Here is a 26,421-nt window from a genome sequence, read left to right on the forward strand (position 1 = left end):
TAAAATACTCACTAACGAAGATCCGCAAAAATGTAACATGTGTAAGATTATGTTTAAAGTAAGCGAAATATTGTTTTTAAGTACTTGATTTTTTTAAATATTATTACAAGATTTTTTAAAATTTCATTAGGTCGCGCGAGTTTACGTTTTGTGGACGCTGTCATGTGTCAAAAAGAGGTTCTAACAGCTCTGGGACAATAATATACATAGAAAACATCCATGACTCAGGAACAAATATCTGTGCTCATCACAGAAATAAATGCCCTTACCGGGATTCGAACCCGGGACCACGGCGTAGCAGGCAGGGTCGCTACCGACTGCGCCAGACCGGTCGTCAAACTGACAAAGCGGCTTTGTTGCAATCGACAAAGTGGGACGTTTTCCCGTGCACACTCACATTTTGTTACTGTACAAGCAATAACATTTCAAAAGTGATGATTATAGGTAGTTTCAGAATTGCTCATTTGACATTGATATCAATATTAAATTCATAACCGCGTTTAACAATTTAAATACACCTCCAAATCATCATAAACGTAATGTGATTACTTATTGTATACAAAATGGAGGCTCATGCAAGTTTAAACAAGGTGCACACTGGCCATAAACCGGTGAAATACGAGCGTTACACGCGCGTGTAGCCTGAGGAGTTTATTGCGGGGGTGATTGTGTAAATGTATATGCGCCTTTAGAGTCATAGATACGTAGAATTTTAGTTATGACTGCGGGCGTAGCGCACTAGTGTGATAAACCTTATCAAGTCGATGCGTCCTTATTGGATTTACAAATTAGTGCGAAAAGGACGGCCTGCAGGCTTAGCACATGATTGGCGCGAGAGTATCTGGTCGCGAGATAGACTACCCGTACCCGTCCTTGCCCCGTAGCCGAATGGCATGGCGACGCGAAACGAAAACGAAACGCCGCGAAAGACAGTCTGGGTCTGTCGCGCCAATACGCAAGAGCGATAGAGATAGATATCAACGAGCGTTTCGTTTCGTGAGGTTTCGTGAGCGTGTGTGCCATTCGGCTACGTACCCTTATGCCATTAATACAATTAGAAGAACATACGCGGCGACATATATCTCTCGCATCAATCATGTGCTAAGGGTGCTGACACGATAGTCTTTATCACGCGACCATGCGTCTAGCTCATACTCATTGATGCCCGTGAGAAGCAAACGGCACTATAAGCGAAGTTTAGTATGCTACGGTGTAGCAGTGAGTGCAGCGTAGCAAATTTCAGCTACGGCTCTGAATATGTTAGGATATCGATCTTATTTCTATAAGATTTTGAATATCGCTCACGCTGATGATAAGAGCTAACTCATGAAATGAAAATCGTGTGTGCCATGCGCGCTAATATCCACAACGATCGTCAGTGTGGTGTCAAAACCAGTTGAAATCCATAAAAATAGATTTAACTGAATCGGACTCCAAAACGAATTCATAATGTAATTATCCGCTTCAAGCGAGCGACGTCTATAGACGTCGCCACGTAAGCGTTACCTACACTTTAGTTGGCATTTCTCGCTTGAAAGCGTTAAAATACTTCAGTTTCCTGTTTTTTACATTATTGAAGGAACATAACGTGTTTAAGTAATATATATTTAAATGACCTTCATTGTTTATTTTAAAACTTACACATATCAACTTAAAAATAAGTAAATTCGTAGCCTTTGGTCTATTTAACTTAAAGAGTTTATACATAGACACAGACATAGATATCATTTATTGGTAATAACTTATTACAGGTCACAAATGTTACTTATTTCTACATATCTTATATCTACTATACAATTATTGTATCAATTAAATATTACATTTATTATTACATATTAAATTATTCTTTACAGTCAATAAATTCTTTAAAGCTGTAGAAGCTTTTCTTGATGAGCCAACTTTTCTATTTTTTCTTAAATGAACTAATAGTTTCAGCTTTTGTGATATATGCTGGCAGCTTTACCTATAGAACTTATATTTTGATGAAATAAACATGTTCGAAAGTCATCCAATAGTGGAACATGCTTTTATCCCGATGCAAACTCCGCAGTGGAATTCATTTTATTTTAGATTTTATTTTCATAGCATTCGGAAGATATTGGTTGGTTAGTACGCTCGTCTGATAGGTATTTGCGTAATGGAATTGACGTGAAACTACCCAACATTCCATTTAGGAAATAGTTCCGTACATACGTTTGTTGGTTGTGTAGTGCTATAAACTAAGTAGTTAGATATTTTTGCTGTCGTTATGGTGTTTATTTGAATGTATTTTGACCTAGCCAGTATAATTTATGACCAAGTCCCTAATCACAAATTCTATCACGATTATTGTAGTTACTTGCAATATGATTTGATTACAGGTACAATATAAAAACTTAACGTAAGGTCACTGTTAACCGTAGCAGTTGTTGAAAATGAAAAAAAAAATGAACAAGTGAATAATATAGGCGTCAAGAATCAGTTAGGTACGCAAAATCTCTTACTCACGCATTCCACAAGAAAGTCGCTTACGACATGCTTTTGCCTTGTATAGCAGCTATATCAATCAAATCCGTAAAGCTTGAGAAAATATTGCCAATTGGTTAACCAAGTCATGACATTGTCAGACACAACTTCGCTTTCTTAGCGTCTTCAGAAGTATTAGAAGAATTGCATGTCGTTAGCGACGTTCTCGTGGACTGCCCGTGATACACGTTTGACTACCAATCAGAATGGTTCAATAATAAATTCCTAATAAACTACACAAGTAGGTTTACATCGCGAAGACACCACTAAACAGAATACATTCCGCCCACCGAAGCGTGTCGCTCGAAAAACATCTAGGTAAATTACATCATTTGCATGCAATATTTGGGTTCGCTGCGACTCGGTTTTAGGCAAATTGCTGGGAGCAACCAGGCGTGTTTTATTTATGCCCAAATAAAAATTGCCCAATTCCGTCGGCTGAGCACGAAACTGTCTGAATTTAGTGGCTCGCTGTCGCTTCGAGGCCTACGCGAATGGTTTTTATGGCCTGAACGGGAGTTCGGAAATCGGGCAAAGTGTTTGGTTAACCCTTAATGGGAGGGTTCGGAAAGTAATTTTCGCGGTTGTTATTTTTTGTGGCGTTTTATGCAGAGGGTAATGTGATGTTTACGCGTTTAGAGCGTTTATAGATGCGTAAGCCGGTCAAATTTATGTTTTTATATTGGACAATTTAGCAAGCATGATGTAAAGCTTCTTATCAAAGAGTACGTAACACAAACGTTGCTAAAACCAAGTACGATTTAATACTGGACGGACAAAGCCCATACAAAAAAGCGTACCCCTGAAATGTATGGGCCTTATAGGCTTAAAACTAGATGGCGCTGTTCGCAGCCTGGAACTGGCCTAAATCATATTTTCCCCAATATTTTTGTGTGTTTTTACTTTTTATAAGAACATAAGAACATCTTTCTTTATTTTAAAATCATGATATCACGTCAATACACATTTTGAAACAAATTCATTTGTAGGCATCATCAGTGTAGTTATGATAGTATTTAATAGATGGCGCTAAAAATCGAAGTACGATTCTTAGTATGAAGTATGTAAATCCTATATAAATTATCCTTGATAAAACTATTATCATTGATACTGACTTACTGTATAAATAGGTATTATTTAATAATAAATAAATAAATATTGGGGACACCTTACACAGATCAACTTAGCCCCAAACTAAGCAAAGCTATGCTAGCAAACTAAGCAAAGCTATGGGTGCTAAGCGACGATATACATACTTAAATAGATAAATACATACTTATAATTATATAGAAAACATCCATGACTCAGGAACAAATGTCTGTGCTCATCACACAAATAAATGCCCTTACCGGGATTCGAACCCAGGACTGCGGCTTAGCAGGTAGGGTCACTACAGACTGAGCTAGACCGGTCGTCGTTTTTACCAGAGATGTTGCGTTCTTTCATCCACAAGCAATTTACTTGTCCTCCCGACACCAATACACTTATTAAAGTTTTCTCCCATCGATCAAAAACCGTAATTCACTCTAAACTAAACTAGTCCATCCACAATTGACACCACTGACGGGCACGTAAGACCAATTTGGACACGTCGATCTCACAGATCCACTTCCATTAGTTAACTAGCATTGTCAAAAGCCACTCTGTTGGCAAAACCACCAAAACAGTTGAGAATTGAACGCTGCACATAACCAATTCTATTCGATCTTCGACCGCTCATTGGTATCGTAGCGTGTGAGGCGGGTATAACGGATCAAGTTGGTCTGGCGGTCTGTAACGCGTTTAAGTCGTTCATCTCGCAATGGTATTAGGGTATGAGTCCCGTCCCTTTCGCACCTTTTGGAACGTGTTACCGGGATTAGGGGTGTCGCCGAATGATTTGTGGCTTAGCGGACTTAGGATATTTATGATGGCGGAAATATTGATGGAAACTTGGTAATTCGACGAGTTAGATTATTTTGTGTAGTTGGATGTAAGTATTAGTTACTTATAGTTCAAAATCTGCTTTTGACGGGTTCTGAGAATCTTTGTAACTAATGAAATAAAACTATGGAAACGGATTAAATCGCGTATTATAATGAATTTAAAATACATCCCGACGTTTCGAACTCTTTACAGCGTTCGTGGTCAACGGGTGACTGCGGGGGTGACGGGTGGGGTGGGAGTTTTATTTCATGAGTAACTATCGCGGTAAACGAAGACAATACTTTGTAACTAAGTTAAGTATTACGTTTTACATTAGAAAATTACCCTGATTGTTCTCCCGTACAACCGGCTGGAACGGGCTACAAGGCATTAAAAATGAAGAATAGTGATTTGTTTTCGATAGTCATTGATTTGGTTTAGGTATGTTTAAAAAAAAGGCATTTTGAAAATCGATATATCTAATTCATATCGTAACTAGAGCTAAAATTTGACGTATCTTAACCTTCGAATTGAGCCCTTAAACTGCAAGCAACACTATCAAAGACTTATTAAAACTGTCAATTTAAGTTAAACTAGAGTAGGTTAGTCTTAGTTTTGCACCACCTAAGTACGCTCCGCGCAGATATACTCGTAACGATAATACCAAAAACATAGGCCGATAATGCCGGTAACCCTAAAAGAGCTGGTAATATAATTGAGTCGGCTTTCAATTTGATTCGCATCCTCGTCCGACGGGAGTGTCGGTGATAATTCGCCCGAAAAATATAAAAAGGAAGCTTTGGGAGCAGCTGTCAGAAATATTGGATTACCGATGCCGCGGTGTGTGGAACATACCTTTTTAGGTTTTGACCGTATTGAATTTTCACTGCGACAGATTGGAACTGTCCCGTCGTAACATAGTCATAGGTATATCTATTACCTTCCGACGCGTATAAATATGAGGAACTATATTCACTGAAAATAATCAGATGTTTAACCCAGAAACATATACATACTTAAGTACCGTCATAATAATTGGTGTGAATTCGATGACGAATAGGTAGATGTATGAAAATATTTTTTTGAGGACATTAATAACTTGGTATGCAATCGAAAATATCATGGCCGTATATTCTTAATTTTTCGACGCCATATACATATAAGCTAGATACTCACAATTCAGTTCAGTTTATGATAAAGCCTAACAAACACTATTCTGTAATTACACTGAACGGAAAAAAATATATCTAAGGTCCACTTGCACCAACCACTTAATTCAGGGTTAGTGGGCTGTCAACTGTCAAATTCCATATAAAATGGTGGGTTAACCCTCAATTTTCGTTGGTGCAAGTGGCCCTAAGTAATTTACTTTTGAACCTAACGGAACCTTTGGAAAGTGATTTCTTATTTACTTAGCTAACGTAAGGGCCTATATGAGTCTTGGTTCAACACAAGAGCATGCCACTTTGCTATCTATAAAAAAACCGGCCAAGAGCGTGTCGGGCCACGCTCAGTGTAGGGTTCCGTAGTTTTCCGTATTTTTCTCAAAAATAATGAACCTATCAAGTTCAAAATAATTTTCCTAGAAAGTATTTATAAATTTCTACTTTTGTGAATTTTTTCATATTTTTTAAACATATGGTTCAAAAGTTAGAGGGGGGGGGGGGACGCACTTTTTTTTCCTTTAGGAGCGATTATTTCCGAAAATATTAATATTATCAAAAAACGATCTTATTAACCCCTTATTCATTTTTAAATACCTATCCAACAATATATCACACGTTGGGGTTGGAATGAAAAAAAATATCAGCCCCCACTTTACATATAGCGGGGTACCCTAATAAAACATTTTTTTCCATTTTTTATTTTTGCACTTTGTCGGCGTGATTAATATACAAATTGGTACCAAATTTCAGCTTTCTAGTGCTAACGGTCACTGAGATTATCCGCGGACGGACGGACGGACGGACGGACGGACGGACGGACGGACGGACGGACAGACAGACAGACATGGCGAAACTATAAGGGTTCCTAGTTGACTACGGAACCCTAAAAATCATAAAATGGCTACAACCTATCTAAAGACACCTATCATGTTGTCTATTAATGAACTCAATCACTTTAAAACCGGCTTAAGAGACTTCGTTCAATTAAAAATCTTTGAAAAATCACACTTCAGCCGTCACTCGTAATTATTACGAACAAAGAAACTAAGGCGAAAAATCTAATTCAATACGACTTTGATATAGAGTCCTCGAGCTCTTAAAACAATCGTGGCAAACAAAACAAGGCATTACGAGTACAATGGTGCTTATGACATCCCTACCATGGAGTTAACTTCTTTTACAAAATTCACGAAAAATCCGCCTAATTTTGTTCGCGGAAAAAGTTCAAAATCAAATGCAGATATTTCACGACGGAGGCTAAAGTGATTGCAACACCCTCTCCTTCTATTTTAACCAAATTTCTCTGTTTCTGTTGCACATCACTTTCGAAACTAAAGTGAGAAAGAGAGGATACAAGTTTTTGTTTTTAGAGTTAGATATATTTAGGGTTTTTGTGAGCGCGGACACTCAGTCTGTTCTACTATGGAGATCCTTACGAATTCGGCAGAAGTGTTGTAATGTCACTTTGGAAAAGCTTAAATTTAGCTTTAAATTGAAGCACATAAGTCATTTTAAATTGAAATGGTTGTGTAGGGTTGTGCATTGTTGAATTTGCGACGCTTTTGAAATAATTGCTTGTTAAAATGTTAGTTTGGAGTGTTTGCGCTGTTGAAGTGTATTGTGATTTTTGAAGGGTTTTTAAACATTGTTTTATTATATTGCTTCAAGAGTATTAAGGTACTTGTTGTGGAGATTGTATCATATGTTCAGCGATAATTATTTGAAAAAAAAAAATCGAAAACTTTATTAATTAAGAAACTTAAGACTTAGACCGTTTTCACATTATCCGATCCGATATCGGATGTCGGAAGGATTTCAATAGAAAAAATCCAAGATGGCGCCTGTAATGTATGGGATATCGATCCGACATCCGATATCGGATCGGATAATGTGAAAACGCACTTATTGGTTGACGCTCTAAAAAAAAAAATTTTTAAATTATTTATTCAATAAAAGTGAACAGTTTACATAAAACTTTCCGCCAAACTGTAGAACAGTTTGTTGGCAGGAATAGGCTTTCATCACATGTACTGTTGTTTCTTAACCTTAGGTGCTAAAGTGTTAGTACAAGTTACAAACATAGTTAGTTACTTAATACTAATTACTAAATTATGTTATTTTATTTTAATTACGTAATTTTATTAACTAAAGTTGCTATCAGTTGCTAAGGATGTTTGACATAATATGTGGATGTACTCATTCCTAACTTTAGGTAACTACCTTTGTAACGCATGGAACTTAAAAAAAACCGGCCAAGAGCGTGTCGGGCCACGCTCAGTGTAGGGTTCCGTATTTTTCTCAAAAACTACTAAACCTATCAAGTTCAAAACAATTTTCCTAGAAAGTCTTTATAAAGTTCTACTTTTGTGATTTTTTTCATATTTTTTAAACATATGGTTCAAAAGTAAGAGGGGGGGGGGACGCACTTTTTTTCCTTTAGGAGCGATTATTTCCGAAAATATTAATATTATCAAAAAACGATTTTAGTAAACCCTTATTCATTTTTAAATACCTATCCAACAATATATCACATGTTGGGGTTGGAATGAAAAAAAATATCAGCCCCCACTTTACATGTAGGGGGGTACCCTAATAAAACATTTTTTTCCATTTTTATTTTTGCACTTTGTTGGCGTGATCGATATACATATTGGTACCAAATTTCAGCTTTCTAGTGCTAACGGTTACTGAGATTATCCGCGGACGGACGGACGGACGGACGGACAGACAGACATGGCGAAACTATAAGGGTTCCTAGTTGACTACGGAACCCTAAAAAGGATAATATGTAGTTGATTTCATCCTTTTTGAAATCGATTTATCTTTTGTTTTTTTTTATACTGTAAATATCTGATCGAAATCGTATCTAGATCTAATATTATTCTTATATTAAAGTTCGAATGAGGTCGTTACTCTCAATAGAAAAACTAATCATCAGTTAACAACCCTGTTTCAATGAGGTCGGCTAATTTGCCCCATGTGACCGAGGTTACATGTTTCGGTACTTGTTTAAGATACTTATGAAAACTTTTTCATTTCAAGTAACAACAAAATATAACCTGTTGAAAATACCAATCACTTGACTTGCTTTATAAACTGGACTCAACTATCCAAACATCGTCTTAATCCCGATTAAAACCCCCAATCACAGTGAAATCACCCGGCGCCGGCGCCGGTGGTGTCACATTTCAATTTGATCGCTAACTCGCCCCCTGCGGCCGCCGTAACCCTAGCGCCGTGTGACAATGCGACACCCACTGTTGAATGTTAGACCCGATGCGCGAACTGTCAAATCGTATGGGTTGTCATGGAAACACACGTGTAATACAAGGCTTGTACCTTTCGAGAAACGGGCCCCAGCCCACTTATCGAAGCTACAAGTTACAATTTACAAGTGGTAGTCACTGTCTAATATGACAAGTTGGAAAGAGACTTAAATTCCGCTTGTAATTTGTAACTTTCAGTTTTGAGAAATAGGCTACTGCTATGGTTCGTGTCATTCAAGAAGACGGGGGCTGATTTTTGATTGTCAACCAGACGACCATTCAATTTCGTTCAATATTAACGAATTAAATTAAACTAACAGAATCGAAAACGTGTGGTCGTTACCACTATTTTCAAAATACATAGGTTTACCATATCTCGCTCTGAGTCTCATCCATTTTATTGCACACACATCTGTAATTTTACTTGTAAAGTTTTTATAAGTTCTTGCATCTCTATTTCGTGCTGTGTTGGTAAATAAATATCTTTTTATTTTTTTATACCTACTTTCGAAGGGCAGCGGCGGCGTTCGAAATTCAAAAATCGGTCCTCTGTCCGTATTATTGTCCTGCAATTTACAGATTATATTTAAGAAAGTTGCGCGACTATGCTAGTATGCCGTGAATGACACAATTTACATATGTATGTAGTCGAATATTTACTTTCTATTTTTTAACTTTCGATTAGCCGAAACGTCTGCAATCGATGCCACTAATAAATTTAAAAATGAAATATGTCGGCCTTGGATGAGACTTGAACTCACGGCATCTGGATCGATACTCCAGCGCTCTGACAACTGAGCTACCAAGACTTCAAGCAAGCCAGCGAAATTATCCACCACTTAAGTCAATGAGACAATGACTGTAGGTATACTAGGTATTGACTTCCTATACCTATATTTTCAAGTTACAATAACTCTGATTGTCATTCACTTTGTGTGCGTTTCAGGCAATTAACCACGCGCCACAATAAAGTGTCGTCTTCCACTCGATTTGATTCCAACGCGGGATTGACAGAGTGACAAACCCTCGGAGGGGCGATAGCTGCTTGTTTTTGTTTTTTTATTCGGTTGGGTTTTGTTCATAGACTTTATTATATTTTTAGGAGGTCCATTTGCTTTGAATCTTTACAGTCTTTGGCATTTTGTGTAGGTGTTTTTTTGTATCGATATCAGCCGCTTAATGCAAAATTTGCTAACACTTTAAGTATACCTACCTACTGGTTTAGCTTAGGTTTAAACTTTAATGCACAAATACAAAAAAAATAGGTTATAAATGGCGATAATATAACCTATAAATGGCGAGCTTAACGCCTAACGGGATTCTCTACCAGTCAACCATCGGGCCAAACTTATCATGGAAATAAAAATATAGGGAACATTCTCACCCTAACAATATTAATGCGCAAGTTGGCGTTAAGTTTTTCATCACATGATTAGGGGCAAATTGCCCCCCTCTCCCCTCACCCCCTCTTCCCTCCGTTCTTGGGTTGGGATCCGGCAAATCCTCGGTTATCCTCGCTAAGACCCGGAGAGCTTTCTTAGAGACTAAGAAATCAAATATGGGGTTTGGATGAGGCATATATACGCATTTTCGGTAAGTACGTATCATAATTGAAATGATCGATGTGTAAGACGGTGCATGTACCTATCTCAAATTAATATAAGGTACAGCGGGGCAAATCCCGAAAGGGGCAAAAATAACTGGTCCATTTTTTCCATGTTTTACAATGTTTGCATTATTAAATAGAGTGTCCACCGGTTATATATATATGGTAGGCGTGTTCAGTGGATACGTATGTAGAACTCAACATCATAGTGTAATAAAATAATGAAAAAATGGATCAGTTACAATTGGCCCTCCCTCGAGATTTGCCCCGCTGTACCTTAGGTATTTTTCGTTTCAGAAGAAATTATCATCATGATGGTCATACAAAAGTTATTTACTAGTCTGTTAAATGAGATTACGTGGTTCAAAAGAAAGAAAGGTGTTTAATTTTGTATCTGAGTGTGTTTGAATTTTTGTAAATCACAATTAATCGATAGTATTGAAAAAAAAAAAAATATAATATATCGTCACTACTTTAAAAAAAACTTGTATCTTCGTCTGTCAATGAAAAGAAAATTGTAGTAAGTATGTATGGAATGCATATAGACTTACTGCGTTTTAACTTTGAGAAGCAGCGTGAGATAAGAGATTTTTTCAAAGTAGTGACGATATGAAACCAATGAAACAATATTTTTTATGATTTGATATTATTCAAAGAGGATCGAGTAGGTATTATCAAAGAGGATCTACTTTTTTAGTTACTGTCAAAGTAAAATACGTAATCACAGTGCATAGACTGCCATCTCTCGACACAAGCTTGAAATTTTTAAACCTCAGTTTTGACAATTTGGCCCATATTCTTAGCTTATATGTGTTAAAATGTGAAATATTAATATTAGCGCCATCTAGCCGAGCGTCCCCCAAAGGTGTAACGCCATCTAGGCTACCGCGCCGTACCTATTTATATGGTGCTGAGGTACGTTTTTTTCTTAGACTTTAGCTGTCTATACGGAGTTACATATGTCTTTGGTATTATAGAGAGTTACTGTCAAAGTAAAATGTGTAATCACAGTGCACAGACTGCCATCTTATTTAAAACTTTTGAACCTCAGTTTTGACAATTTGGCCCATAGCTTGATATGTGTTAAAATGTAAAATATTTTTATTAGCGCCATCTAGCCGAGTGTTCCCCAAAGGTGTAACGCCATCTTGGCCACCGAACCTTTTTCAGTATGGTTTTGAGGTATGTTTTTTTCTTAGACTATCTGTCTATACGGAGTTATATATGTCTTTAATATTATTTAAGTATTGTTCTATCATCAAGTCAAACTCTGGCTAGCAAGTGTCAGGAAAATTAACTGAATCTTATAATATAATAATAGTCAAAGGATAGCAAAATTTGCTGGTCCAAAGCTGTTTGGTGTCAGTTTTCAGTTTTTCTTTCTATATTTTTGACAATATCAATAGAAAACTCACATTGTCTCATCACACTGATTCTCACATCCTCGCGAAGTAATTAGATTCCACGCGGAGTGGTGTAATTCTCACAAAATGGAAGATGTATCGCATCTAACCTGTTTTGGCAAATTATCTCCTGGATTATTCAGTCTCGCGGGGGTTGGAGCCCGACCGCGTTTTAAAAACGCGCTTTGATCTCGTTGCGTTTAAGGAGCTCTAAAACCTTTAAATACTTTAAGATAAGTTTAAGTGCCTGCTTGTGGTGTGCGGGGAAAAAGGATTTGGAAATCGTGAATGTAAAAGAAATATCGATTATTTTCAGGGGGCCGATTTTTGAATCTCACGGCGTTCGAATTCAGAAAATTGTCACTAAAAATAATAGGCAATTCACCGTTTTCAACCGGTATTTTAGTGACAGTGAGACTCAAAAATCGGCCCCCTGATCGGGATTATGTGCGACTATTTTAGTACATGGGCTAGGGAAGGCCATCGTTTTATAACTAGCATTAAGTTACTCCTAAGTTAGGTTGGGGTATTTTCTTTTATTTTTGTGGTTATCTGTAGATATACATATGTATATATTCTTATATATGTATACTAGCTTTTGCCCGCGGCTTCGCTTCGCTTGTGGAATGCTCCTTAGTCCATTCAAACTTCCACCCCCTATTTTAGGAAAGTGGGAGGTTAGCAAGAGACAAAAAGTAGCCTATGTCACTTTTCATCCCTTCAACTATCTCCACTAAAAGAATCACGGCAAGTAGTCGCTCCGTTTCGCTGTGAAAGACGGACAAACAAACAGACACACACTTTCCCATTTACTTATAATATTAAGTATGGATACTTGGATCTCGCCGCTAATGTCTATTCTTCTCATTATTGATATTTGTAAATCCATAATTAATGAAAAGATAACTAATATGGTGGTGACGGGTTAAGAATTTCACCACCCCCTTTCTTCCCGTGGGTGTCGTAGAAGTCGACTATGGGATATGGGTTAAATTGTGGCGTAGGCGAGAGGCTGGCAACCTGTCACTGCAATGTCACAATTTCGTTTTATTTCAACCCCTTTTTGCCAAGAGTGGCACTGAAACTTGATTAGTTCATGTGCTCTGCCTACCCCTTTATGGGATACAGGCGTGATAGTATGTATGTGTATGTATAACTAATATGGAGGTAATTAAACTTAATGGAGGTACGTAGTACCTACGTATATTCAAGGTAATGCTTAAAGCACCTATAAAGCCTTGAAAATAACTCTAGGTACCCAATAAATTGAATCTGAGTCAGTTGGACTCTATAAATTGTGAAGACAGCGTGAAATTGGCCGCCATTCCATTCCGTAATTCAGAATCAGATTTTGTTACAATTTCCTATTTCAAATAAATGTTCCTCGAGATTGTCACTTTTATTCCGTTGCATATAAAATGTCAGCTAAGCATAAAAGCATAATTTGTACCCATTTTTCGCAAATATGCAAAGAATACTAAGAAACACATTTTTGGAATATTATAAAATTTTGTAAATCTACCAAGCCACGCTCTGTCACATCGATTGTAACCATTTTTATCAATATACAACCAAAGCTGACATATGTAATTTCCATAAGAACATTCCACGTGAATCAACCCTCCGTGAGCTGCGGAGGGCGTGAAATAATGTTTCAACTCCGACCCATATCGGAGCCTCTGGTTTAGAAGGAACATCATATCAAAGAGTTTCATTTCGTCAGCTATGCGGCTTTGCACTATAGGAGGGTTTATGAAGATGAATAAGGTGTCTTAGATCGGAAATTCCTACATAACACTACTTTAAACTTTCACGATTTTTAAACATAATAAATTTTAAATCAGAACTTAATCACATTAAAACTGCATGACCTCCAACATCTGACGTCTGAAGTCTTCGCTGAAACCACAGGAAAACACCGTTCCTGAAACGAGTGAGGTCAGTTTTAATGTACCTAATTTTACTAGATTAAATCCGATTTTTATATATATTTTGTATATTTTTTTTTCTACAATAAAGTTTAAATAAATACATTCTAACAAAATGGTCCCAAGTGGTCCCTTTGTACGTGTATCGTAAGGACCCTTTATGCATAGAATGCCACATATTTTCAGTAGTCATTAAGCTTTAACTTTCCCGTATGAAGTGTTTTAAAACATAAGCTCCGCTGACATAATTACGCAGGTAGAAACTTTTAAGTAGGTGAGTGCAGAGACTTACGGTTCTAATGTGTGTTTAAAAGTTGTTCTGAATTCATTTTGTATGGTTAATCATGTGAAGCAGGCGCTTTTAAGATGAAGGGTGTTTTTGCGTTTCGTCTTTTCGCTAATAGGAGTTAAAAGGAGGGGAACTTTGTCTCAGAGAAAGTGGTTTTTTAAATTTAGTATATTTTTACTGTGGTTGGATTTTTTAGGATATTCTTTAGCATTAAAATAGACAAATATGGTAGTACACACTACAATGCTTTGAAGTTTCTGCGTATATATTGTATTTAAATATTTATTTTATACTTGACACGTAATAATACGGGTTATTTACTTTATTCTGATCACTAAGATTGACTCATTAAATCTTAATAAAAAGGGTATTCCCCTTATATTACCTATTATCCTTATGCTGGATCATTAGTAAGATGTTTAAAAATGCAAAAACCACATCCCACCAACCAATCCACTTAAAAATAAAAGAGGTGATAGTCCATTGTTGCAAAATCGCTCCAAGCGCCCTTAAAACAGCTGAATAAAAGCTTCCATTCCCTTTACAGAGCCAGACAAAGGAACCAATTGCGGACCACCCGCTAAAGAGCCATTACACACTTCACACTGCACTAAACAATACATTTGTTATTATTTAACCCGGAGTAGCGAAACCAAACAAACGAGCCAAACTGTAGGTAATTATGAGCCCCCTACAGTGAGAAACACCCCTTACTCAAGCGGTGGACCATACCAGTTCACAAAGATACCTTTCGGTGTTAGCAATGCCCCGCGCTCTTTCAATATCCGTTTTACTTACGAAGGGTGAGGGAGGTCAATGTTAATTTGTTGTTTTAAGTTAAGAATGACAAGGTTGCAAGTTGACATGTGTTTTTGATAGATTACAACCTTGTGAATTTTGGGACGATTCTGTCGTTTAGTAAGCGTCGGTTTTCATTAAGTGATTGTTGTAAGATTAAATGGGCGAGAAGTAATTTGTTTTGTAAATTGTTTGCTTAATTGCTGGCACTCGAGCTTAAAATTACGGGTAAAGTATTATTTTAGCCGTGCGAGTATTAGCTTGGCAGTGACTTTTATAACTTATATTTAATACTTCTTATACTTTCAATAGCAATTTGGTTGGAACACTAAAATGTTATGAAAATAAGTATGTATCTATTTAGATAGACTATGAAATAGTCGTAGGTCACATTTTTGATTGATCTTGCATTGCATGTGTACCTAATGTGTACTGCATTGACGCACATGTGTTGGACTATAAATCTTGAATCGTACTACATACTTGTTTTAAATATTAAATTGTTATTACAGTAGGTAGAACCACATCTACCAAAATAAAATGGGTTCTCGATTGCATTATGTTAAAATATTTATTTAATATAATTATGTTTGATCCGAGGCTTTCTGTATAACTTCATTTAGTGGGTACATGGGAAACTTACTATTATTTTGCGTACTCTTATGTACACGTGTAACTAATGTGTACTGTAAAATTACCCTTTTATATGAATAAACTACCCATTTCTACAAATAAACAACAAGATATCATCTAATATTGATTCTATTCTATCAACACGAAAATAACCGTCCACTAATCCTAACATCCCAAACTTAATAACACCTCTATTATCACTAACATAATCAAAGAACATTATCGCCAACCCTGGCGAACATCGGACAAAAAAGTCCTTACACGCGGTAGGGGCATTAGGGCTGCCACGTTCAAATATTAATTCTACCCTTAACGATAAAAACTATTAGGAGGGAGAGGATTATGGGTGGATTATTATTTTAACGAAATTAGCTTACGATAGCCGAGGGACTTGGGATATGCATAGACTAGGACAGAACAGACAAGCCGTTCTTGTGGATATCTTGTAGGTATTTTTAGAAGGTGACAATCATAAAATAACAGAAAAGATTCTTTTCAGATATTTTTGATATAAATTACCATTACGATCGTCTACGCAAGTCTACAAAGGCTACTTTTCAACCATCAAAAACCAGGAAAATTATAGTTATTCGTTTCATTTGGGTACTAATAATAGTATAGGGTAAGGTAAAGATGTATGATTAGTCTTCGTTGGAAGCGACACAAATCTTACTTCATTCATTTAAATAAATACATTTAAATCAAACGACTTTTGACAGTGACAAATGTTTTAACCTATAACAAATCTAGTTCTAATTTGTAATAAGAATTAGCCCCCTGATGTCAATTTTTAACTCAATTACCGTAAAACCACATGCTACGCTGTAGGCCGTAACAATGCTGTACAAAAATTCAGAGAATATATGTACAGTCGAGTTCAGAAATATGTGTACATTTTTTCACCTTATTGTAACGAGTTAAGGTGAAGAAATGTACAAATATTTATGCACACGGAGCATGAGCAATAGAAAAGTACATCATCGAGATAAACTCTTTTGAAATCAATTTGGATTCGCGTACACATAATCATCCTCCTTGCGTTATCCCGGCATTCGCCACGGCTCATGATCATGAGGTCCGCTTTGACAGCTAATCCCAAATCCCAACCAATGGTTTCGCGTAGGTGCACATATTCTGAAACATAATTTCAATAATGGTTAATTTTTCGCGCTAACTCCCTAACATTTCACATAATTTATACTGGCACGTCTGCGTCGCTCATCACTGCAAGATTTCATAGCACTCACCCACTAGAGGGCTTATTAAAAGTAAATTGCGAAAATTGCAGTGCAAATGTGGCCCGGCGCTGTATTCAGCTAACCAGCTTACCGCTACCAAACTAACTTGATCTACAATCCACTGATCGTTAATTCTAATCATAGCTCAACTTTAATTGGCGATAAATTCTACTCGACCAATTCCTGACCTATTGGTCTGTATAACTTTCAAGTAGTGGCAGGTCATTCATACTGGTCTTCAAGTTTCGCACCCCTGTACTTTAGGGGTATATCAAAATGATATTTAATCTTTGAGTTATAACAAGGCAGTGCAGGGGTAGTAATACTGGTTGGAGTGGTGTTATTTTTGATATTTATGGGTCAAGATGAGGATAATCCTTGGATTTGGCTGGTAATGTGTTTGGGAGGATGATTTGGGAGGATCAGGTTACCTACACACACATTTGCTTATAATAGTAATCGAAGCTTACGAATGAATCTTTCTTGATTCAGTATTTGCCTAACAATAAAATATTAATTTCAAATTTTGTAACTACTTAAGTATGCTTACAAAAACTTATAAGCTTTACTTACAAATAAATTTGTAATTTGTATCAGGTGTGGTTCCAAAACCGGCGGGCGAAGTGGCGGAAAGCGGAGCGGTTGAAAGAAGAGCAACGGAAGCGGGAAGGCGTTGATGTGCTTCCGAAAAGGGACCCTGCCGATGATAAGGTAAGGATGACACGAGAAATCTTGAAGTAAAAAGATTGCTCACATCAGTCACATCCAAGTAAGCTATCAAAAACACTTCGTAACCAGGTCGAACAATCCATGTTCTAAGCCCTCGTGGTGATCGTACTCGTGGCTATACTTTTTATAGGTAGAAAATTATGTGTCGGACGAGTAGACCAGCCGGCGTATTATGCTTCCAATTTTATCACTTATCCACGTCGATAAAGCATCCGTCACGCTTCGGCAAGCATCAGTGTGAGAGTGACAGATGTCTTATCCACGTGGATAAGTGATAAAATTGGAAGCATGATACGCCGGGGTTCCGGACCACTGTAACGTAGGTGATTCTACTTACGAAATATTAGCCTATAATGAAAATTTTAACTTTTGAGCCATTTGTAAAGTCGAATTTTATTTTAGTTATTTTATTTTAAGGCCTCAAGGGTGCAGTTCCAGTATGAGGTTCTTTTATACATATCAAGGTACAGAATCATTATCAAGTTGTAGCTACTGACTAACATGACTGCACCAGACCGACGTCAAACTCCGTTTTTGAAAACAATAGGTACCTAATATACTCTTACCTCCTCCCTTCTCTTTGAACTTATACTCGTGTATATTCCAGGGTTCATCGGAATGCATGTCCCGCGGCTCCGCCGAAGCCTCCCCCGTGTCGGGCGTGGTTTCCCCCCGCGCCTCGCCCCCTGTGACGCCTGGTTCACCTCGTCGCTCACCGCACCGCTCGCCAAGAAGATCGCCCAACAGGTCTCCGAGGCCTGACAGGTCCTTTTACTCATGTATCTATTTATTTATATATGTTTTGGTGGCGGTTGCGCCGAAGCTTATCCCGTATGATATGTGTGGCATCGCAGCGAGCCGATTGCCACTTCGTTTACCGTGAAGACCGTTCACCGTCTATTAAGAATACAATTACAGTCAAGTTGGCCCAAACGCTTGGAGTTTGTCGCTGGTTCTGTGAGCACACAGGCGTACTTACTATTAGCAAGTACATTGTAATAGGATCCTGCCGCCCTGTTAAATCAAGAACCATTTTTGATTAGGTAACTAAGTCGAATTAAGATTTTCCATCAATAATAGGACAGGCTTATCTGTTCAAGTTCAAAGACTTTCAATGGAACGACGAAGATTTCTCTTCTTTACTCTTTTCACTGACATCATGATTTCAAAAGCATGCGTTTTTCAATTTGATTTTCTGTGATATCAGGTCTGAGACCAGTTGTCCGTCGCCGGCGCCATCTGTCGGCAGCGCAGGCTCCAGGGAAGCAGCACCAGAACCTAGGCCGCAGCACCACATCTTCTCACCTTTCGACCAGTGAGTACCTACCATAGTTTCTTCTTTATTGTACCCAGCAGCGATTAGCCGCTCAAGCACTAGACGCCAGTAAATATTAACTTAGATGCTAGTTGTTCCTTCTCGGCACCTATCATCTTCATATGGGTAGATGGCCGAGCCCTAATATTTTGCCGGTCTGGATCTGCTGACTACTGTGACTACTGACTACTGTTGGATAGAGCGTATTATCGTTTATCGTTAAAATCATTAAATAGAACAACTGACGACATAATAACAAGTAAAAACAACCAACCAAAGTTATGTTACTTATGTTTATTCGCCTAGTAATCCTACCATCTACTTGCATCAACCTAATAATTTTAACAGTCCGAACCGAGTTATTTCATCAGTCAACCTTACTCGTAGTGTACAAGCAATTAGCAATTAAGGCTACAAGTGAGGTTTAATGAAAGATAATCGTATTGCGCGCGATGTTCGCTTGACTCACGTCTTTATGAGTTTTGAAGAATTTGCGTTTAGTACAATAAGTATTGTATGTCTGCGGTGGTCGTAATTTTTAAGTTTAAAGAGATACTTCGTTGTTCTTGAGTTCTCACTTACTCGTATCTATTTAAGTATTATTAAAGTTGTCATATTTCATATTAAGAGATAGGTGTGGACAACACCGTAGCCAAGAACCGGGAACAGTGAAAACGACAAACAAGGAGAGCCGACTCCAGATGACGGAATAAGGTTTAGGAGGAGAAGAAGAAGTCATATTTCATATCAGTATTCATTGGAATACTCGTATAGTAGAGATGTAGACACATTTATCTATACGAATATTGATCAAGCAGAAAGAGCATGGAAAAATCGCACAGATCTGGTAGGCCTTTGGCGCCCGTTGCTCAGTTGGTCAGAGCAAATCGTTCTAGTCCTACCGGAGGTGTTAATTTATCCTTCAGTTTAAAAACATTTATCTATATAGCGGGTTCGGGCTTCAAATGTAGGGTGCTCCATTGTACTCGTATCGGAATCACGGTTGATCAAATGTACGCTAAACATATTGTAACAGATATCAGCCACATTGATTGACATTGATTTAATACCAATTGAGGTGATAACAACCAATGAAGCTATTTGGGCTGCCGTCAAATTGTTTAACCAAGTGCCGATGCGTTGGAATTTATTTGATTCCAGCACATTGAATAAACAAATCAATGATGAAATACATAGATACTCATAACTATATTTAATAATTCGATAGATTGAATTAAGAAAAAATGACCTGCGTTAGTCAGAAGAACTCGGTAAAGGGCACAACGAGACTAGGAGACAACGAAATGAAAATTAGTAGAGTTTTTATGCCATCTGACCATAATTTTTTTTTGGGTGGTGACACTAATGATTTCTAAATTTCGCTTTTTATAAGATTAGATGCCAAAAAACTAAAATAAGGTCAATAACATTTTTTCTTGTGACAATACGTGATATTCGTGTCCCCAGTAGTGCTGAATTTTTTTTGGTATTTATGTAGTTGTATTTAGTATGTGTAATTTGGAATTTTTTCAAGTGTTCCTGAACTCATCCCGAGTGAAAAATAATATAAAAGACTATTATTATCGACTGCCGAAATAGTCAGTATGGCCTTTCGGCATTACGATCAAGTTAAATTCACTATCTCAATACAAGTTAAATTAAACCTATTCCATACAAGATAAATGAAGATGTTAATTTCATGTTACGTTAAATAATTAACCCATCAGAGTTCGCTAAACATGTAATCGAAACACATTACTGGCATAATTGGGTTTGATTGAGTATTAGTGTAACTAATCCGACAGAGTGACAGATAACTGGAAACAGAATTATATTGGCTGGCGGTGTAAGTCATGAGCGCAGGTGCCTTGGCCAAATGGCATTTCTACGACGTAAAACGAAAACGAAACGCCGCAGAAATGTAGTCTGGCTTCGTCGCGTCAATACGCAAGAGCGATAGAGATTTGGCTACGCACACAGGTTTAGTTTAAAACTGTCACTTTGACTGGTAAGTATGTATTTTCGTTTCAAATCCCAATGCCCGATAGTTGAAACTTAACACTTTTGTTATCATGTTTGTCCTTTGTTATCTAATTAAGAACACTTAGAATCGGCACGCGTCGGAGCAAATTTTTCTGCATACAACTAAAGCGGAAGTACATGTAAAAAAAGCCACACCGAAAAAATGTCTGGTGAGATTTTTTGCGGCCTTCTTTTTGTGCGATGTTATTGATGGAGACTGTACAGTCTGCTATGGAGACAGTTAATCTCCTCAGCAAATAAATTTTGTAATAAAATCAAGCGCTGAAGTTATTGACATTGTCAATGATACGGACAGTTATTATGTCTAATTAAGATATAATGAAATGATTTATTAATAGTAATTGCTTAGTAAATATTAAAATATGTTAAGAAAATAATGCACATTACAGCACTATAGGTACTACATATTAATAAATGCAGTTAACTTTGTGTGCGCGTTCAAACAGCTTCAGAAAGCTACTTTACTTAAATGTAAAATAAAGAAACCATTAGATGTGCATATTGTCAGCCGAAGTCAACAAATAGGCTTTCTTATTTACTGGCCGAGGTGTGTAATACTATTTTTCTGTCCGACGGAGCCGGAAAGCGATAGTGCTTTCTGGCCGGAGGACAGAAAAACCATTTCCCGCTGACGCTTGCAACTTGGGTCACAATTTCATCTTAGTTGTACAAGTAACTTGGAAGATTCCCTTAATCGAATTAACAGTTTAATTGTCGATAATAATGATCCGGGGCTAACTCGGCTCCAATTGAGAAATTAACTTTGTGCTCGCTTTAATTATTACAGACATTATTATTTAATTAAACAAGATTGATTTCTGCCTTGTTTAAACGTGATCTAAGTGATTAAAATGATTAAGTTGCTGTGCTCTTGTTTATATCGGCTTGGCTTTAAATTAAACGTCTACAGAAATAAATGGTTGAACCTTGAACTGAAAAAATATGTAGGTACAGCTAGTATAGTAGGCATATGAAACTAAACAGCTAAGTATGGCAAGAAGTTTAATACAGCGGAATTTTGACGTAACCCTTAAGAGGATACGGTAGCGAAAATGCTAAAATGGAAAGGAGCCCCCCTTTCAACTTGGGAATTTTAGTTAAATATACAAGTGTTATTAACTAGATTTATCGAAAAAAAATGTCCATTAAGAACAACTCAGTCAAAAGATATTTCAAAAAAATCTTTAAAATCGAGGTTCCGCTCTCGACTCTTTCCTCCTTCAAAACTTAATCAATCGGAACGAAATTTGAGAATCTGAATAACAATGAAATAATCTATGTCGGACCGTTTAGCTTTTTTGGTTAATTGTTACCAATCTTGAGTATCACACCTTTTTTGGGCCACAATGAAAAAGGCCGTTTTTGGAAATTTTTGATTGGCTTTAGAGTCTTTAAAAAGCAGAATATCAAAAAAATCAAAACGGTCCGACACAGATAACAATCTGTGTTGAAAAAATCATTGCTCTATCTTCAAAAACCAGGGAGGAAATAGTCGAGAGCGTTTGTATGGAGAATTGACCCCTACCGTATCGTCTTAATCATCCTTGATCATTTGATCCACAAATTTTACATTTTGATGCTAACTGTAACATGGTTTGGTATAGAGTTAAATTTCAGTCTAAACACATGATATCTAATAAATACGAATAAAGGCGCCTTCCGACCCGGATGTGTCCCGGCTTAGGGCGCCGACTTATCGCCTGGCGTGGGATAGTCTGACCGCTCCTTAATATTTCAGGAGCCGTAGCATGGTCAACCTTTTGTCACTTTGGCACTTACATACTTGTTGGAATGTACTCACTATTGTCATAAGCATAGATATATTAATCATACATATAATCTTCGTAAAAACTATTCATATGGCGTCAATATCCGTCAAGCGCGCTTAGTGGGTCACAGTAGAAAATATTCCATCGGCATCAGACGTCTAAATACACATAAATTAAAATCGTTGGTCAATCATAAAGAGCAAATCCTAAAAGGGGCCTGGCCGAGATTAACAACAAAATCATCGAAATGATGGAAAGTTGGAAACACTCAAATGACATTAAAGCCTGGTGCCGTAGCCGAATGGCATTTTTGCGACGCGAAACGAAAACGAAACTCCGCGAAAGGTAGTCTGGCTCTGTCGCGCCAATACGCAAGAGCGATAGAGATAGATATCTACTAGCGTTTCGTTTCGTGAGCGTTTCGTGAGCGTTTGTGCCATTCGGCTACGCACCCTGACCAGAAATATTATATGACTATTGTCAGGAGGGCGCTGTTATTTCATGTATGGGGTGACAGTTCAGTATAGTATGAAGAAAATAGTTCTAATGAAATTCCGCAACATGGCGCGTAGTCATATATTGCTGGTCAGCCTTTAGTAGCATCTGCCATCCAGATACACTTAATAGTTATTTGTTATACAAGGGGGCAGTGTTGTCACATCTACCTATTTATAGGTAGATCTACCTATTTTGCCTCCCATCTACCTGTCTACCTATTTCGGTCCTAAATCTACCTATTTTCTAAAATATTACTATTGTAGAAAATTCTCCATGCGTGTTACGAAATTAAGTTTTACCTGTCTTATAATTACAGCATTTTACTTAAATCGGAACGTGTGTTTAAAATATTTTAACAAAAACATGTATAAACACCATAAAGAACTCACCAAGTAAACCAATAAATATATTTTAATAGTTTAGAAGCATTTTTAATCATTAAAACTGGACTTACCTTAGATGGTATTAAAACAGGTAGATCTACCTATTTTTCGTTTCTAATTCTACCAGTTTCTACCTATTTTTTCACCCTGGTCTACCATTTTGTTCAAATTGTATGTGACAACACTGCAAGGGGGCAAAGTTGTATTTTAACGCCGAGTGTGGAATTGAAAAACGAGCAAGTGAAAGGATTCTATAGTTGAACCACAAGCGAAGCGAGGGGTTCGAAAATAGAATCCTGAACTTGCGAGTTTTTTAACACACGAGAAGTAAAATACATTTGCACCCGAGTGTAACACAAAACTTTTCCCCTCACTATAGCGAGGAAACTACAACGCAAAAAATGCGTTTATCACTGCTTCCAGTAGTTCCACAGGTGGTAAATCATCTTTATTACTAGATTCACCTACTTTTATCAATTTTAAAGCAGTTAAATTGCCTTTATTCAAGGTCAAATTACTTTACCCACTAGTGGATAAAATGCGTTTTTACCCACTGGTATTAAAGGACAAAACACGTGTTTCCGAGCTAGTGAGGGGAAAATTAATTTAGCGTTCGATGTACAATTCACATCTTATGAGTAAGTACATAACCTTCTAAATGACGTCAAGAAAAACAAATGAGTGTTAAATTGACTCATATCAGCGTGATCAATAACGCGCATAACAAAGTAATTGCGCGAACGGGGTCGCCGCCCTTTCTAACCCTAATAACAATACGTTCTGCCGGGAATTTGGGACGAAAAGCGGCGCGTGCGCATGCTCGAACAATTACGTGTAGTTTTCTTTTCTACTAATAGTGTTGAATTTTTGAAGACCAAAAAGTGTAGGTGGGCATTGAAATTATATACCCACTAGCTTTTGCCCGCGACTTCGCTCGCGTTAGAAAGAGACAAGAAGTAGCCTATGTCACTCTACACTCTTCAACTATCTCCACCTAAAAAAAAAAATTACGTCGATTTGTCGCTCCGTTTTGCCGTGAAAGACGGACAAACAAACAGACACACACACACACTTTCCCATTTATAATATTAGTATGGATATAACAGGCTATGTATTTATTTTATTCGTTTCTAGTTGAAGAATGTCTCTTTTGACATTGATACCGTCGAAGATCATATTCAAAATAATTCAGACTAAGAAATTAGTTGTAGTGCAGAAAAGTATATTATGTAAGTTGAGTGACATGAAAGTCGAGGACTCTCTTTGGTTTGTTTGTGTGTGGTGGTCGAAAAATCATGGGTTCAAATCTCGGTCGTGCTTATTACTAAGTAGATCGTGTTATTTATGATAACACGTGGATTTATCAAATACCTATAACCTTCAATATACCAGTAGCTAACTTATGATAGAACAGAAAAAAACTATTCTCGAAAAAACTAAATTGTCACATACACAAAGAAGTTGGAAATAAATGAAACCTTTTACTATCTTCTAGCTTTCTCCTTCTATATATTGTTGCCAGGTCCTGGGCATATTTAATCATATTGAACGAGTTCTCTCAGCTCATTGTGCATTGATGGGAGATGCCAATAGCAAATGCTTTAAGAGAACGAAGCCCTTTCATTCACATCATCAACAAATTGAAATGCAATCGTATCAAGATACTCAACATTATTGCTTTAGAACAAACCCACTTGATAGATAGATTTGTTGACAACAAATCTATAAATAAATAAAATAAGGGAAATATAAGTTTTTAATACAGTTCTTCGTAAATGGAGTGCAGGTATACCTTCGTGAGCTTGGCTTCGACGATAGGTGGCGCGATATCGCTCTAGACCGAGCTCATGTCAAGTCAGTGTTCTTGTGTTGTGTGTGTGTATAATTTAAAGGGTAAGTTACAAACAAGTAGCAGTAAGGCAGAAAACATTTCCCATAGAGTAATTGCATTCGCCCCTTTAATTAATACATAGATGAAATTACCCTGCGCGTGCGTTTCACAGCTACCGTTTCTTACCATGACTTTGACACTGACACAGCTATAGTATGAATTTTCTGAGATGAACTTTTCGCTTTAGCCGTAATCTGTTAAACAAAGGCCTTTGTTTCTATTATTCCCTGCGGCTAGCTCCCGTTTCCACAGCACGTGCTAAAGTCTCAGTGTAGTTAAAAAGCAACTATCATGATAGCAATAAGGTTCAAATTTATTAAACAGTTTGCAGTATGCAGGTAACCTTTTTTGAAGATGACAAAACGTGTTATCTCCGAAAGGTCTTTTTATGGATTTGAACCTTATTACTATCATGATAGTTGCTTTTTAACTACACTGAGACTATAGCACGTGCCGTTTAAACGGGAGCTAACCGCCGTGAATAATAGAAACAAAGGCCTTTGTTTAACAGATTACGGCTAAAGCGAAAATTTCATCTCAGAAAATTCACACTATAGCAGGATGCATCTCCCTCATACGGACATCCAGTGTCTCTGTCGCCCGACAGTGACAACAAGGAAATATTGAAGCTGAGTAACAATGTTACTTCAACCCAGAAGGTCAATGTCACTCTGGTGAAATAATCCACTGGTGCAAGTTTCGACGGTGGCTAGCGTTTAGAGTCGCGTAAAACTCTTGGTGATGGTACTGTTCAACCCCTTCGCCCGCATGCCGTAATTGCCCACATTAATATGACAAATAGGTTTACGGCCCGTGCCGATAGCACCCTGTAGTGTGGGGCTACCATTGATTTGACCTTTGTGATTTTGTGCAGTGAGAGAGTACTATAAATATTAGATTTTCTTCATGTAGGTTCATGTAACTTCTATTCAAAATTGTCGCGGTTAACCACAACTTGAATAAGGTTTCTAAAGCAAATTGAAATGAGCTTTTAAAGAGGCAAATACCTAGATCGTTTCTTGTGGTGTTCGTAATGAGTGATAACTTGGTTGTTAC

General features: G+C 37.3%; 1 protein-coding gene across 1 annotated transcript in view; it reads left to right on the forward strand.

The window, feature by feature from the left end:
* Positions 1-26,421, forward strand: part of LOC125231311 (dorsal root ganglia homeobox protein) — a 118,850-nt gene that overhangs the window by 52,502 nt on the left and 39,927 nt on the right. The window contains exons 6-8 of the mRNA XM_048136752.1: positions 17,335-17,448; positions 18,074-18,231; positions 18,674-18,781. Coding sequence (XP_047992709.1) covers positions 17,335-17,448; positions 18,074-18,231; positions 18,674-18,781 — 380 coding nt within the window. The remainder of the gene's footprint in view (positions 1-17,334; positions 17,449-18,073; positions 18,232-18,673; positions 18,782-26,421) is intronic.

This window comes from Leguminivora glycinivorella, chromosome 11, assembly GCF_023078275.1.
Source record: "Leguminivora glycinivorella isolate SPB_JAAS2020 chromosome 11, LegGlyc_1.1, whole genome shotgun sequence".
Lineage (NCBI taxonomy): Eukaryota > Metazoa > Arthropoda > Insecta > Lepidoptera > Tortricidae > Leguminivora > Leguminivora glycinivorella.